Below are 16,315 nucleotides of genomic sequence, written 5' to 3'. Positions count from 1 at the left end.
TTCCATAGTTATTAATAGAGAGAGGGTGTTGCCACTTTCTTTCCTTGCCAATCAGTCAGAAAGGACCTAGTAGAACTGGAAAGGTTATGTAGAAGGATGACAGGTGATTGTAGACATGGAACACTTCTCAGTGAGGAACAACTAAACAGACAAGCACTTGTCAGCCAGAGGAAGGCAGACTGGAAACAAGATGTGACAGAGATCTGTAAATCTTGAGTGGCATGGGAAAGGTGACTACTGATTAAGTGTTTATCACCTCTCATACAAGAACTAGAAGACATGAAGTCAGCAGATACCCCCCAAAAAAAAAAAAAGGGAGATACCTCTTCATGCGTTGTGTAGTTGAGATGTTTGCTTTTTACTATTAGTATGCTGTGGATGCCGGAAGTTCATAGAGATTACAATATGTAGGCAAATCTATGGAAACAAATCAAGGGATAGGAAATACACATACTCTGGTTCAGAAAGCACACAGAATAGATTAGTGAACGCTAGGGGAGCATTCAAGGGAAGTATAACTGTGCCTATCCATGTATTCTTTCCTGTGCAACCAGTGTTAAAGACGAGACATTAAATGTTTAGTCCGACTTGATAGGACACGTCTGGTGTTACTTAAAGAGCATTGTTTTAGGGGAAAGAATTTACTAATGTTGTCCTTTCTTTCCTTTGTCCAACCAGGCATCTATGCAGGCCATGCCATAACCGTGAAAAAGCTAAGGGACTGGGAAAGTACATCTGTCAGAAGTGCCACCTGATAATTGATGAGCAGCCTCTGATGTTTAGGAATGATTCCTACCATCCAGATCACTTTAACTGTACCCACTGTGGGTATGTTCTCATCTTCTAACCCCTGACAACAAAAGAGTTAGACAAGCAGTATAGTCAGTAATACAGTCCTTTCCAAGGTTTAAACTTTGCTGCCTTTGCATTGTTAAACAGAAATTCTATGAGGAAAATGAAAAGGAATTGAGAAAGCGTAGAAGAACTGTTGTTTGATTTTGCTGTTTGATGTTCTTCTATGTTAAGCTTGAATGACACCATTTTATATTGACCATGAAAACAGTTCCTTGGCATGAATTTACCTCACAGGCTACATCCAGATTAGAGTAATAGTATTGTCCAAACACAGCTGTTGACAGACTATTCAAAATAGTTAGACTTTGCATTTCTGATTAGAAAAAATGATTCAGAGAGCTGTAGGTCTGTCTTTCTGGTACAATCCAGTACAGTACTGATACCTATGTGAGTTATTTCTCACGAAAGCAGTGTAATTGGAGCGCAGTACTCCCCTAGCATGGGTAACAGTGCTGAGGAATGAGGTAAATCGTTCTTAGCTGAGCACTTCTAGAATGGTCTGCGCACCTGAGCTATGTCATTCAAAGACAGCTTGATTACGTGACACTGCATCATTCCATGTAGGTACATCTCATATTTTTGCCAGAGCATCTAGCCATGTTAAAACGTGATATTCTACATATGTTCTCTTGTCTGTCAAACTGAGAAAGCTCATAAAAATGAGTTGACAAAAACGATATTTCACTAGCATAGTTTAATGTCTCACTATCTATAGCACGAGTGTTGCCAAAATGTGTTTGCTTTCAAATTTAGTCTTCTAAAACCTCATCTCAGACGTTGAAGAGCTTCACTTGGAGTTCTTATTTCAGGGATGCGTTTGTGTTTTCAGGAAGGAGCTGACTGCTGAGGCCCGGGAACTGAAGGGAGAACTATATTGCCTACCTTGCCATGACAAGATGGGAATCCCCATCTGTGGAGCCTGTCGCAGGCCCATCGAGGGACGAGTGGTCAATGCTCTGGGAAAACAATGGCATGTTGAGGTGAGGCCTCTCCAGATGCCTTCAGAAGGCATTTTGGAAGAGGACTAGTGCTATAGATGGAAGCTGTAGATGTTTGTGATCCCTGTCTGGTATGAATTCATGCAAAAAGCAATTGCTTGTGTTTCAGAATGTCTCCACCTTATGTAAGCTATAACGGGTACAGCGTGTTCATCAGGGTTGCCTAAAATCAGTAGACTTTCACAACAGTAATAACCTTAGGAAAATATTTTTCAAATGCCTGAGTTGCATTGAAAAAGATTTTTGCAGAATGTGACTTAGTGGTTACGTTTACTTATTAGGGTTGTATACATCCTCTCCACCCCCAGTTAACAAGGTCATAACGATATTAGAATTTGTAACGTAGACAGAGCCACCATGATTCTTGCTTTTTAAGCCTTTTCAGCTCGTTGTTTATATAACTTTAGGCTTGTCACAGCATGCCCTGAAGTTTTTGGTGATTGATGTGTTTAGTGATTTAGGCCTCCTAAGGGCTGACCTGTGAAGGAGATGCTGTCGCTCGTTTGAAATGCATGCACGCCAACCGTGTTTTATGTTCCTCTGTCTCTTCTCTGAAGCAAGCAAGATAACAGTCCACAAGTCTGTCTATCAGTATAGAAACAACATGGTTATCCTTTCAGTGGGTGTTCTACCTATCATTAATTATTACTATAGACTAAATATTTCCTCTTTCTTCTCACTGTCACAAGGATTTTCCTGTCTGAGTTTCATTAAAGCGTTAAGTCTCTTGTACTGAGCCATGAATTGCAGCCAGAGTAGCACCTATGCAAGTCTTTCCCCAGTGATGCAGAAGTTGCTTTACCTGCCACTGAATGGCTTTTTCTTTTACAGCATTTTGTTTGTGCCAAATGCGAGAAGCCATTCTTGGGGCACCGACACTATGAGAAAAAAGGACTGGCTTATTGTGAAACTCACTATAACCAGGTAAATTCTGCCATCTTATATGTAGGTATTTGTTCTGACTGACAAATGCTTTGGTAATCTGAATTTATAGATACAAAGCAGTATCAAGAAATTAGAGCTTATTTTAAAAAAAAAAAAAAAAAAGAAAAAAGCTGCTCTTGGTAGAAGTCAAAAGTGATGCTGATAAGAAAATAGAAGTGTTTTGGGGAGACTGATTTTTCTTTGTCCTACTGACAGTGAAAAAACACTGACCGTGCTTTGCCACTAAAATCCCTGTAATTGTACTCTGGAACAATTGGTATGGACTTCTTGGATGACTGCTGACTTCTGTTGGCCTAAGATAAACGTTATGCTGTCTAAAGCATAAGTAAAGTGTGTTTCGTGAGCTAATCAGAAAGTAATTTTTCTGTAGGACTATAGTGAACACCTACCTATGAGTTCAGCATTTTCTTCTATCAGAAATTAGTCTCTCCCTCTCTCGTAAAAGATAAGTATTACTGTTTTAAAAGTAGCTCTAGGCTTTGTTTTGATGTTTCTGGTTTAGCCTCAGGAGATGTGTCTTCAGTAAGCATCATACTCTACTGATCCTCTCTTCCTCAGCCCCATGTGCCGGACTTAAAGATCACATAACAATGGTAGAGTGTGAGGCATCAACAAAAAAGGTCTTGTAGGATTTAATGGTACGATATCCAAGTGAACATAGACTATTTGGCAAGCGTATGAGAAGTTATTCAGAAGACTTAAATCAGTTTATTTGGGGGCTTTTGCAGTGTCTGGGAATTAACTGATTGTTAGGATTTGCACCAGCTGTGTGATTTGGGGAGCATAAGCAGTCAGTAATATAAGTTCCTGTTCTTATTTCTGCTGCTGTGTAGCTTTTTGGAGATGTCTGCTACAACTGCAGCCACGTGATCGAGGGAGACGGTAAGATTTGTTCTCTCCTTGTTTCGGGTCGCTGTCGCCGTTCCGTTTGTCAGTGCAGCTGTTGCAGTCCCACAGTTGCAAGGCACCAGTGTTTCTGCTCACATCTGGCCTCATTTGAATTTGGAAACAAATCCAAATTCAAATAATTTGGCAGTTTCCTTTTATTTTGTACTTTTGCTTTTGCAGTGGTATCAGCTCTTAACAAGGCCTGGTGTGTGAATTGCTTCTCCTGCTCCACCTGCAACATCAAGCTTACACTGAAGTAAGTTAGTGCTTGTAGTTGGGCCATAGTGAGACATTTTGCCCCAAGACAGGATATCAGCTTGGGCTCGGGAGAGCTATGAGCCAGTGCCTCTCTAAGGGTCAATATGCTACTGATCAGCTAGTCAGTAATGCCTTTTCTCTGTAGGCGCAGGGGCTTATAGATCGCACTGATTTCAGAACTAAAAGGGAGCTGGGAGCCAACAGCTTCTGTAGTTTATTTGCCAACATTAATCTATTCTGCAGGAAGGTTGGGTCGGGGGAGAACTGCTTGAGCAGTACAGAAGGAAGGCTCTATACTTTAGAGTGACTGGCTGTCCTGAAATACCTGCAGCTTCCATCTCTCCTTTATCTGGATGCTTTTCTCACTGACGGTATTGGAAAATTGCTTAAGTTATTCTGAAAGAAAATGTTATGCTAGTTGCCTCAAATAGGCAGGTAGGAGAAGGCAGAAAACAAGGCAATCCTACATTTCCCTTTCTCAGGTTCAAACCCTTACCCTACTGTGCTGGGTTGGCCCCACTGGCCCGGTATACGAAGGAGCTCTAATTCATCACAAAGAGGAGCTTTGAAATGACATTTCCATTCTAAGATAACAGCGTTATTATTCTAGGCTGTTACATACAGCTACATAGCAAATTCTCACTCCTTATTTAAGTAGCAGTAGCAGAGGCCCCAGGTCCCTGATGAGAATCTCATCTCTGTACTTGCATGACCAGATAAGAAAGCGAGGTGTTTTATACATGCAATAGAAAGCAAACAACTGCATTTATGTATACATATGCAGACTTGATTTGGTCAGGCATATAGTTTGCAAATATGATTTTAATAGGCCACTTGTTTGTTTTAAAGGAATAAATTTGTGGAGTTTGACATGAAACCTGTATGCAAGAAGTGCTATGAAAAATTCCCTCTGGAGCTGAAGAAGCGCCTGAAGAAGTTATCTGAGCTAGCATCCAAGAAGTCGCATCCGAAAGCTCTGGATTTAAACTCTGCTTAAACAGGTCTGTCGGCCTACTGGCTGCGCTCTTACAGTCATGAATTGCTGCTTGCAGCAACTATTTATCACAGAGGGAATTGTTAAGAACAAGTGAAACCAAAGATAAGTAGTACCTTCCCCTGCTTCCGCTAATGTAGCTTGCACCTTGACTATCCCTTTTCTCAAGCAACTGTTTATTAACACTGGGAGAAAGAGGAATCTGATTTCTTCTTGAGCAGTTTACAGGCTGGTTATTAATTTGTTAACCACAACCTACTCTACCTTTGTTGAATTGCACACAATCTTTTCTTCCTCAGTTGAACCGTAGTTCTCTCTCCATTCCTCTTATAGTCTAAGGAATTTGGAAACGCTGGTTGGGTGTAGGGGTGGAGGCAAATGCATGGTTAGCTCTTTTTTGGTTAAAGTATGAAAGTTTCTCCTCTTACTCTGCATGAAGAAGTTTTATTTATTTTTTTTTAAAATCTGTAGGCAAATACTCTGAAAGCTGCCACACTTTGCTACATGCAGAATGTCATGGTCTTTGCCCAGTTTCCTACTGAACGTGCACTGACACTGTATGGTCCTACTGGTTTGCAAGTTTTTTGAGCGAGCAAGAAGCCAATAGTTACGGCATCTGCGCTGCCCGCTTGTCTAGCTCAAGACCAGTGTTGAGATAGGACAGCTCAAGAAGTTTGCCTTGCTGCTTCCCCATTCAGCAGTAAGAAGATTTCAATCTCCATGGCCATGTCAGCCTCTTCAGAGTCGTTGGGCTTTCCTTAAGTAGGAGGTGGCTATGGGAAAGGACAAATTTTGTTAGGAACTGACTCTGTAATTTTCTAAGTCTGTTCTCTACTGTGTCATGGGTACTAGAACTTTGAGTGAACAACCCAACGCAAGTCTACCCCCTGGCAGAGCTGGCATTTCTTGATGTAGAGTGGCTGGAGCTCTGGTGGTTCTTTTGTATAATGAAATCCAATTGATAATATGGCACCAATTTAAGTACTCCAGTTTCAAATTCAGTCCTTTCCACTTTATTTGAAAGGTGAGTATACCTTCTGAGGTCCCTCTCCAGAAAGCCCAATGACATGAAGGTGTTTCTGATATTTACGGTTTGTAACAAATGCAGTCTCATGCAGAAAAAGCAGGAAATATTTTTCCTAAAACTTTAACCCAAATAAGAGTTTCCCATTGACTTTCTTCTTAAGATCTGAGTGTACCTTAAGGGAGGACCCTCAGACATGAACCTGTAAATTTTAAGAATAGTTTTTGCCTACAGGTTTCTTTCTGCTCTATAGTTTTGCCTGTCACTGGTGCAGTTTCACTGGTTCTGCTGTCTCTGCTAGTATAACCCGAGGTCCTGAGAAACGGATTAGTTTTAAACATTCTCAGTATTTCTTTTGGGGTGATCCATCAGCAGAGCTGTTGCTGGGTCCACCTGTGTGTTGTATAATCATGGTGTGTCCCATGGTTTCTCGTGCTGAACTAATCTGAGCAGCTTGAAAATCTCTTTCCCTGAATGTTAGGAGGCTATGTCGGCCCTTTTTGTGAGGTGGACAGGATTGGGAGGCACTGGAGGACTGATGGCCGTTGCATGATTTAAATCTCCTATAAAGTGGATAGTTTACTAATTCACATGAACACAGCAGGTGGGCCTTACTCTGCAACCCCAGGTCAGTTAGCCAGCAAGAAGTTAAAGCTTCCTCACTTTTTCTGTGTGTGAGCAGCAACTGGATTGAGGCAAAATCTGAATGAATCTTAAAATTCTCCTCACTGCCATCACACTCTGCCCAGAATAGATCTAAACGAGATAATAGCTAAAGTACACATTCCTATTAGCACGCTTGCTGTAGCTACTACCCATGAAACTGCACCAGTGACATCACAGCAGTGGTGGGGCAAACCTGGTGTGCAGATGAGAATCCCAAACGCAAGACCGTACCTTAGATGCCGGCTTTCCTCATTCAAATTTCCTTCAGCTGCTTGGCTTTTTGTTGTCGTAAGTTACCATAAGCATTTAACTGGGATATTCAGCATAGCCACTGTAACACTGGAGAAGGAAGGTGGGCTTTAATCAAAGGTAGAACTTTTCCATCCTCTTGTGACCAATCTGCACTGTAGATTACACTAATATTAGCTTTTATTGTCACTGCTTTAGGAGAACATGTGGCTAGTCCCTGTTCTCTTGTTAGCCTTTAAATGGCCTTTCAGACAAGGGCACAAAGAGCAGCATGGCTTTTAGTGCAGTAACATGTGGCCGCTGCAAGAACCAGTCTTGTAAGCCTATTCTTCGGCACTTGGCTCTCAGAAGCACAAAAACTACTGACCGAGACACAGTTCATTATGTTATACAGATTCTTCTCAGCATAAAGCATGTAGCTCTGCTCCTATAATCTTAGTCACAGGCTGAGCCTAATGCCAAATCTGAGCAGCTGTGTATCTTCAGCTTCCTGGGATGATGGTGGAGGAACACACAGCAGTATTACCTATTTGTAAATATGAAAAGACTATGCAACTAACATGCAATAGATGATATTCTTTCAGAGGCCACTCTCAAATTCAGCAATGGAAAATGCATGTATGTAGAGCTGAATGGAATTATTTCTGTATTGCAGATAGAGACGTAGCGTGAGTTGGAAATTTAGTAGACTTAGTAAACCTCAGAGTTCAAAAGTTAGTTGATACCATTCTCCTTGACAAACTGCTCATTTCTCTAGGATTTGGATTCTGTCCTTATCTTCAGAGCATTTCCCGAGAGATTAGTGAGAGAGAAAATCACCGCAGTCCTCGATCTCTGTAATAGCTGGATAGCGATGTTCTCTTAGCGTTTTCTTAATTATGAATTAGAATTTTTCACAATTATTTTTATTATACTCCTGCTGCCTTAGCATGCAGTGTGTACAGTAACAATAATGTGTATTATTGATGTTCATTTTGTGAGACAGAGGAACCAAGGGAATAGGAGAAAAAATATAACAAATTTGAAAAAAAAATGCATCTTTGAGTCTACATTTTTAAAAAGTAAGTAGAAGGTATTGCAGACTGAATTCTCCTTCGCGTGTTGATAGGCTGACGGTGAAGTCAAGATCTTGGTCAGAAATGTAAGCTTAAAGGTGCATGCTTTTTTTTTTTTTTTCCATTGCTGTAAACAGACATGCTGGCCAAATTCATCCTAGGTATCACACCACTGAAGACCGTAGATTTATATCAAGATTGAACTTGGCTTAGAAGTCTTTCCTTATGAAAAGCTGCTGTCTCATTATATAATTTTATAGTTTACATTTATATTTATACATACTGAATTAAAATCACTAATGTTCACTGAGTACACTTGAATACAGTGATGCTTTTAGAAATCACAGTATGTGAAGCTTATTTGTATTCAAAGGGTATGTTAATCACATGCTATCTTTCTTTATGGCAAGCTAATTTGCTCTCTAGGGCTTGAGTCCTGGTCTTCATTTTGCAATAGCCTATGCAATGTAGGCAAATATTGTTCAACCTTCTGTACAGAGTTTCTGAAAGTCATGTGTTTTGTACTGGATTATGCAGACTCCTGTGACTGACACCTCTAAATCAATGGTTGGATAGTTGTGGAATCGATTGCAGACAAACATGCAACAAATGCAGTTTTACTAGTCTGTAAGGCGCTATTAAGTGCTGAGGATACTACAGACTGAGTAAAGGACTTAGCAGCTACTTGCCTGGGTTCAGACCTTGATGAGCAGGGCTGGATTCTGCACAGTGTGAAGCTCTCATTTTATTACACTTGGCTTGTGCTGTGTAACCAAAACATGTGGCTGTGGATTAAAATATTGTAATACTGTACTTGTTTATATTCTTGTAATAAACTTAACTTTTACAGTTTAAATCTTCACACTAAAAACATGTAAAAAAGACTGTATATTGTAGAGTTTAAAAAAAAAAAAAATCACATTTACAATGCTGAGCCAGAGTGAGTCGCCTAGGAACTATGAGGATTGCCCAGATCTGATTCAGTGCTGTGCTGAATTCAGGTTTTGGATCTCTGCTGCTTTTGTGGAGATGTGTTGGTTGATGATGATGTGCAGAAAGGGGTATCATTCTTTTAGAGGTTATGCCATACAAATTGTACTGTGTATATGAAAAGTAGATGGGATGCTAAGATCATGTATAGACTGTGATATATGTTTGGTAGGGTTAAGTTGCATGGACCTGGAGTGAATACTACCTTTTCTTGTTGAAAAAGACATCATCATGGTTGATTTTCTACAATGTTTATTTAAAAACCAGAAACAATATATGTCAGCGGCAAAATTTCTATTTGTACAGGCAAAGTACAGAATGCTTCTCAGCTATACCCAGTTAGATCAGAAATAGGACGACAAAACAACCAAAGCCAGTAGTCTCAAAGTTTCCATTGCCAGCAATGGACATTACAGCAGGAATATCTAATTGCTTGCAAAAGGATCGACTATTCTGACAAGTGTGGCACTCATTTCGATGCACAAAGTGAGAGGGGCTCTTCTCCCTGCCATGCATGTACAACACTCCCATTAGTGTTTGAATTGCACACGCACATATCCAAGGGAACAAGGGAACCATTGTGCATACATTGGCAAGTTAGAGTGAGAGAACCAGCAGAGCTGCTTTTCCGGCACTGCCAGATCGTATCTCAAGGAACTTGGTGTAAATGCTTTAAGACATGTCCATGTTTCACTGAGCAAAGGAAGGCTCTTCATTGAGGATCTGTACTTGCTCTCTGCTGGGGTAAGCATCTAGGCTTACTGCCACTACAGTGCCCATGCTTTACTGACTCTGAGATGCTCCTGTGGGACCCAAGTTGTGTGTTTATGAAGGTCTATGTGGTGAACAAGTGCTGGATCAAATTTTATCACTCAAATTGTCAGATAAACAGGAAATATAAAAGATCAAGATAAATTAAAACTGTTAAAATTAGTAACTGATATTCTTCTGTCTCATGAGCGAACGTCTGCATAACTCCATGCTGAGAACATTTTTAGAGAGAAGAATGTCTCTTTTCAACAGATGTCTGTTAGACTGTTTTTCAATGCTGATTTGCACTGAATAGTACATCAATAACTTGAAAGAGGAGCTACTGAGTAAAAGTAATGGACACAAAATCCATACTCATTTCAGAGTTTGTTTATGCTTACTTGAAACTACATAACAGAAAGCAGTCTTTAGTTTCCTAGTGCGTAAAGAAACGTGGAAGAAAGAAAACCATCTAATTTAACTAAGGCAATGGTAAGCCAGCAAACAGCCTACCGGTCTAGTGGCACACAGGAGTGACATTTATGTTGTGACAGTAACTGGCTGTCTTAGTCTACTGTAACTTGCAGCACGTGTCCTAGTGATAAAAGGATGAAAAAACAGCTTCTTACCTCCAATTATCCTACTACTAAAGGACATTTCTCCACTCTTGGAACTTTACATTAGGAGGAAAAAAATAACATTACCTTTGTTTGCAAAGACTCAGGGAATTTATGCATTTGGTAAGAGCGTATGAAACAAGGGTAACGTTTCTCTCCAAAGGAAAAAAGTAAAAGAGTATCTCTCTTCTTAAGATTGGAGGAGACTTAGAATTCTATCAGAAGAGGTTTTCAGATTAGTCTAGGGTTTTTCCCCTTGTACATTAGATTAGAATCCAGCTTAAAAGTCCTCTAAATTGAAGTTTGAATGGAACTTACCTACTATATTTAAGAAAGACAAGTTTGAAATATGTTTGAAAGCACGTGCTCACTTGAGCTTCCCTTGCAATATTTCAGCAGCACAGTTCACTCAGTGTGTAATCAGAAAACTGATCACCAAGATCAGTATTTTTAAATGGCATTTCTTCTGGGAGATGAAATTATAGGTAATTTGGCACAGATATAGGTCCACGGGTTCTATTTCTGCTCTCAGGCTGGCAGGTTCTTTTGCTTGTTTACAGCATTCATTAGCAGGCGTACATAGGATGTTAACAGGTCATCCATTTTGTAACCCTGTCAGAAAGGAAAGGAAAAAAATGAAGTCTCTTACAGAGCTCCAGAAGCAAAATTAACTACCTCTTCCTCCCTGTTTTATTTTCTTCTTAAGTTCTCTCCTGCATGGACATCTTCTCTTTCTTACCTATCATTGTTTAGATAATTTAGCCCTTCCTCCATCTGCTCTTCCCTTCACAGGTTTACAGAAGTTTACAGAACATAGCTCTGCTGTTTTGTAGATATTCGACCCAAAATTTTATTCTATAGCTTTTCATCTTGTACTTGGGAATCCAAGCTTTTCTATGAGAGAAGTTTGCCCTTAGATTTTTTTTTCAGGTTATCTTTATGAACTTATCTTTAATATCAATACAGTGATGCTTGCCTGAGTCTGTGGACAGTCTGAAAACAATTCTCCAAAAAGGTGGTACCACTCGTTCAGAAGTGTAAAGTCTTACAATGATGGTAAGTTATGATGGTAAGTGTTACCGCATAGCTGATCAAAGCATGCAAGATGGAAATCCTCCTAGCTTTGTGGCTGAGTGCAGTCTTTTCTTGATGTCTCAGGTAGAATTTTGATGTATGGGAATAGTTGGGGAAATTACTATTTTTCCTTTTCTCTTTGGCTTGCTTCTTTGTATCAGGTGGCGTTATATAGCACTGAACTAGTTCTAAATGGCAGTTATGTTGGCATAGCAGTGCTTTTTGTATCTGCACTGGTTTTAAAGTCTGTTTTGGCACCATGCTCTTGTAGCAGTTCTGGATGTAAAGGAAAAATTAGGAGGCTCTTGCGTGTAAGTTAACAAAGCTCCTCTTACCAGAGATGTCTCACATAACATCCGGCTTCCTCGTACCAGGTTCCCTATTGTCATATGAAAGTATGTGCTCCCACTGCTCCAGTTGGAGATTTTATTAAAGGGGTAAACTGTTAAAATATCCTGTAAGGACAAACAAACCAATATAACTTAGCTACGCAACATTTCTCAAATGAAAACAGGCTGTCATGTAAGAAAAGCTGTAGAACTAAAGCCTTCTTTTTGGCTCCTGCTTTGTTTATATACGCAGTGGATCAAGGTGGGTCTTGCCATCCAGACTAGTGGTAAAATTCACCAAGCAGACGAGTCTTAATCATTTTAGGAGACTTCCTTTCATTATGTATTGATCTTTGCCTTAGCATACTACCATTATATTTACAGTAATCTAAAACTCACTATTTGTTCCCCTGTTAAAAGCAAAGAGTGCTATTCATAAATGCTTTTGCCTAGGAACTTGGTACATCCAGACTGTTCGGCTGGGTTAGAGGATTAGAGAGCCTGTAAACACTAAGATTGTCATTTGATGTAATTTGTAGATAGTTTGTGCTTCCTGCAACAGATTTTTTTTTTTTTGAAGCAGGTTCCTTAGTACACTATCCATCCATCCATCTGCCTTATCCTGATCCTACCACTTTGTCCAGGTCCATCCTGATAACTGCTTTTTTTTCGAGATGCTCTATAATGTTTTCTTTTCAGTGCAGAAACTACAAAAAGTGATTTGAGGCAATAACATATTCTTCACTTTCACACGGAAAACAAATAGAGGGACTCTGTCCTCCCTTAACGTTCAGGGAGAAGGTTTTGTTGCTGCCCCTAAATTAGCACAGTCAATTAAATCCTTCATTAGAACTGCCTGTTTAAGGTAGGTGGACACTTCTTAGAGGACCAGACAGACTCTTGAGAAGCAACTGTTACCTTTGTCTTCTGATGTATCACTGAGACTCCTTGCTTGTTGATTGCAATCAGCACAATCTCTGGGAAATTTGGCTCCGAGGTTTGCTATAAACGAGCAACAGAGCAAGATAAGCAGAAAAAGTGAAAAATGATCCATGCTAAGTGTATAGTGACCTTTAATAGTGTCTGACATTGCTTCTTCTCATTACCAAATTAATGAACTGAAACTTGAAGCTCTTCACTATTATGTAACTGTTGCTAAGGATGACTTTTTTGGCCATATGTTGAAGACTTGAGCAACTGCTACATAAAAGCAGAATCAGGTCTGTTAGTTGCCAGGCTATCTGATAACGACTCTTTTGGTGAGAGGTTAGTGAGGAGAGATTGAAGGTACCAAGAGGGAAATGATCCCTGCAGGCTTCTACTGCAGAATGAGAGGATTAATACAGTTCTGTTCTGAGGAGAAAATCCCCAGGGCATGTAAGATTTGACAGCATATTGGTGACAACAATGACAGGACAGTTGAGTATCTGCATAACTAAAAGCCCCCATCTAATACGTAATTGTAATACTATGTATTACAACTGCTACTTCCTCAACGATGTGTGTAGCAGCATGATTCCTTTGCAGTGTTCTCTGCACTGCTTCTCCATTGAGCAGAAATACTGCCAAGGGATTACTCTTGTATTTGGCAATTTTGCCCCTTCCAGGAACTGGAACAACAACATAATCAGTAAATAACAGACAGAGTTCAGAAAGTGTAAAAGACTCATCTCTCCACTTTGAAGGAACTGAGTTTTCCTCAGTAAATGGTGGGAAGCTAGCTTCATAACGCATTGGCACACAGGTATAGAATTAGAGTCAACCCGTATCTCCTAGTGCTCGTCTACTAACAAAGCCATTCATACAGAGTTTTAGACCTACCTTCACCTCAAAGAAGGCTGATCCGAATGTTGGCCACCGATGTATCATTTTCAAGAAGGCAACCTTCGCCTCATCCACAGTTTTTCCTTCATGTTTGCTATACGCTGCAGTAATGTTCTGTTTAGGAGAAAAGATACAGAGCCTAGTTAGTTGGAGATGGGCATTAGCACTAGAGACAGCATCAGACCATCAGCAAGGTCTGTCTTGTGCCCCCATCAACAGAAGGGACATCATGGAAGACCATGAAAATGAAAATAGCCTACCCTGCTAAGGGGGAGGCTGGAACCTCCTAGTGCTTCTTGCTAATGAGTTGGGTGAGAGAAGTCCAGGAGCCCAGGGGAATGGATTACAGGGAAGAGGGGTAATAATATAGGATGAAACAAAGTTCAGAGAGCCAGTGTTTCCACAGACATTTATCACATTTTCTGCTGAAACATGTAGGGTGAACCTTGCCTCTGTATCTGAAATAGGGGCCAGTGTGTTTCTCAGGGGGTTCAGTGAGAAGCGCCTGCTAAACCTTTCTTGCATTTTGGAGGAGAAAAGAGCCTTTTGCTATGAGCAGCACACACCTGGTGCAAGGTGACTGATTTGCTGGCCAACCTAAGAAATATTTAGGACGTGTCAGTTTTCTGTTTCTCTATGAGATCCTCAAATCCTCAAGCCCACAACTGACTTTCCCGCGTCTGTTTTTTCTGGACCCAGACAATAGAGTAGTATCTCCATGAAAAATGCATATCTCAAATCAATCCTACAGGTATGCAAATATCTATCAAAGGCTTGGTAGAGAGGATGCAGCATCTAGATTGTAACAGGCAAAATGGCAATTCTGGCCATCAATTGATGCCAAAAACGGCATCAACTAGCATCACTCCTCAGTGCTTTCAAAAACTAACAAATCAAAAAAGTAGTGCGGCTCCATGTATTTCTCCTCTCCTAGAACTTTTGGAAGCAGTATGATTAATGGAAAGCCTTAAGTAATGCTGATGTTCTTACTTTCTTCCACTCATCTGGTGAGACTGCTCGGAGCAGATTGTCTGGCACCAGCTCCTTTAGGATTTTGGGGATGGTTGCCAGCTGTGTACGGTCATTGTTGAAGCGCACTTTATAAATCAGCCCTGCCAGCTGGACAGCTTCATCCTTGGAACACTTGTGGTAGCCTCTGAGGTACTTCGGCAACTCCTGGAAGAGACCAGCTCTGAATCCAGAAAGACTAGGCTGGAGCAAACACAGACTTACGCATGCTAAAGCTGTGAGGTCAGGATGTAAGCCTCACCAAGCACAGGCTGAGGTCACCCCAAGAACTTTTGACTCCTCCTGGACGTTCTCCTGATAAGTCAGTGGAGGAAGATGAGCACCTCCAGGGAACAGGTGGATTAGGGAGCTATGTTCCCAACATAGGCATGCCAGCTAAGGTGCCAAATGCTGGGCTAAGCTCTGCTCTGAAAGTTATATATATGTTAATGGACATTACTGACTGCTATTTTTAACTACATGTTTTAAATACTCTTACATCCCTTTGGAGGCACTGTAATGCTGGCCTTGGAGAGGGAGAGAAGACAACTCCAGCAGGTTCACTTTCTCAGGAGTATTTCTTGGATCGCGGGGCCTGCCTTTATAGTTATGCCTTAGGGATCTTGTTACCTGGTGGTAATGAAAAATTGAATCGGCTTTCAGGTCCTTCCCAGGAATTACACTCAGCCACAGCTTTCTCATGAAGTACACCTCGTAAGCCACAGACATAGTAGCCCCTAAGGAAACAACATTGTGTTAGCATACTCTGTAGCTCTGCAGAGTTCTGCAGTTTGTAGTTGACTGAGTTTCTTCTTAGTAATAAGAAATGAAATCACTGGCAAAATAGTACAAAAGGCAATTTCAGATGACCCAGGAAGTGATTAGTTGTCAGTTCCGGGGCACTGATCACAGAGTGATAGGAGGTGCAGGATTGTGCTCTTAAGAGAGAGCAAAAGGAGGAGAGGGTCTCAGCAATGCAGGCGTTAACTGTTGTTTCTTGCTGCTCATGAGAGCTGCTGCCTGATGTGCAGCACATCTGAATTAGGTAATACAGATGCAGACACATTCTCTGATGGCTCTATTTACGGGAATTAATGGTGATATGGCACACACATCTTTATGATGTGATTTTCAGAGCTCCTATCAGCTGCATCAGCTTTGAGCAGAAAAGGGAAGCTAGAAAGTCTTAGATGCCTAGTGTTCAGGCAGTTGAACCTCAGCTGTTCTGAAATAAGCAAAGGTCGGAGTATGAAACTGGGGTGAAGTTTGAGTTTAATGTAGATTTTAAAATGTACAGTTATACATGGAGGTGAATGGGAAAGAATTGCTGACATTGGGAGTTGAATGGTTTTACTCTAACAGCGTGTTCCCTTGGCAATACAACTTGGACTCCAATATCAACAAGTAGTAATCTAGACTACAATTTTCTAATGACGCAAGGAATGGGAATGGCGCTGTGTCAAGAACCTACTTACATGTATTCACTGATACCTGGTCTGGCAATGCTTAAGCCTTGGACTCTAAACAGGATTAACCTGTCGGTATCTTGCATGCATCCAGCTGTGTGCTTTGGATGCAACAAGTCAAAGCATCTTTGGTAGGACTCTAAAATTTGTGGTGAGATCCCCCCATGCAAACATGTTCTGGTGTTTCTGACAGCCAGTGACTTGCTGCATGAGGTCACTGGATCTTACTGCTGGTGCAGGCAGTAACCCTGTTTGCACAAACAAAAATGGTGTAATAGGCCTCTAGCCACACACTTGCTAAGATGGGAGTAAATCCTACTGGATA

General features: G+C 40.8%; 2 protein-coding genes across 11 annotated transcripts in view; one reads left to right on the top strand and one right to left on the bottom strand.

The window, feature by feature from the left end:
- Window positions 1-16,315, top strand: part of LIMS2 (LIM zinc finger domain containing 2) — a 50,587-nt gene that overhangs the window by 27,256 nt on the left and 7,016 nt on the right. For 2 of the 8 annotated variants that reach the window (XM_068954185.1, XM_068954182.1), the window contains exons 5-11: window positions 679-828; window positions 1,685-1,835; window positions 2,685-2,777; window positions 3,632-3,680; window positions 3,867-3,942; window positions 4,794-4,945; window positions 8,070-9,855. In XM_068954185.1, the coding sequence (XP_068810286.1) occupies window positions 679-828; window positions 1,685-1,835; window positions 2,685-2,777; window positions 3,632-3,680; window positions 3,867-3,942; window positions 4,794-4,941 (667 nt within the window). In that variant the 3' untranslated portion in view covers window positions 4,942-4,945; window positions 8,070-9,855. Of the gene's footprint in view, window positions 1-678; window positions 829-1,684; window positions 1,836-2,684; window positions 2,778-3,631; window positions 3,681-3,866; window positions 3,943-4,793; window positions 9,856-11,255; window positions 11,275-16,315 lie in introns of those variants that run through there. The other 6 variants (XM_068954184.1, XM_068954181.1, XM_068954183.1 and 3 more) reach the window with 4 other exon arrangements.
- MYO7B (myosin VIIB) overlaps window positions 10,037-16,315 on the bottom strand; it is a 53,476-nt gene continuing 47,197 nt past the window's right edge. For all 3 annotated transcript variants that reach the window (XM_009669688.2, XM_068954157.1, XM_068954159.1), the window contains 6 exons: window positions 15,155-15,261; window positions 14,507-14,692; window positions 13,514-13,630; window positions 12,611-12,694; window positions 11,699-11,818; window positions 10,037-10,901 (listed from right to left, as the gene is read on the bottom strand). In XM_009669688.2, the coding sequence (XP_009667983.2) occupies window positions 10,818-10,901; window positions 11,699-11,818; window positions 12,611-12,694; window positions 13,514-13,630; window positions 14,507-14,692; window positions 15,155-15,261 (698 nt within the window). In that variant the 3' untranslated portion in view covers window positions 10,037-10,817. The remainder of the gene's footprint in view (window positions 10,902-11,698; window positions 11,819-12,610; window positions 12,695-13,513; window positions 13,631-14,506; window positions 14,693-15,154; window positions 15,262-16,315) is intronic.

The sequence above is a fragment of the Struthio camelus genome, chromosome 9 (assembly GCF_040807025.1).
Source record: "Struthio camelus isolate bStrCam1 chromosome 9, bStrCam1.hap1, whole genome shotgun sequence".
NCBI lineage: Eukaryota > Metazoa > Chordata > Aves > Struthioniformes > Struthionidae > Struthio > Struthio camelus.
Note: the sequence above shows the minus strand (reverse complement) of the source record. Positions and strands in the feature narration are given on the sequence as shown.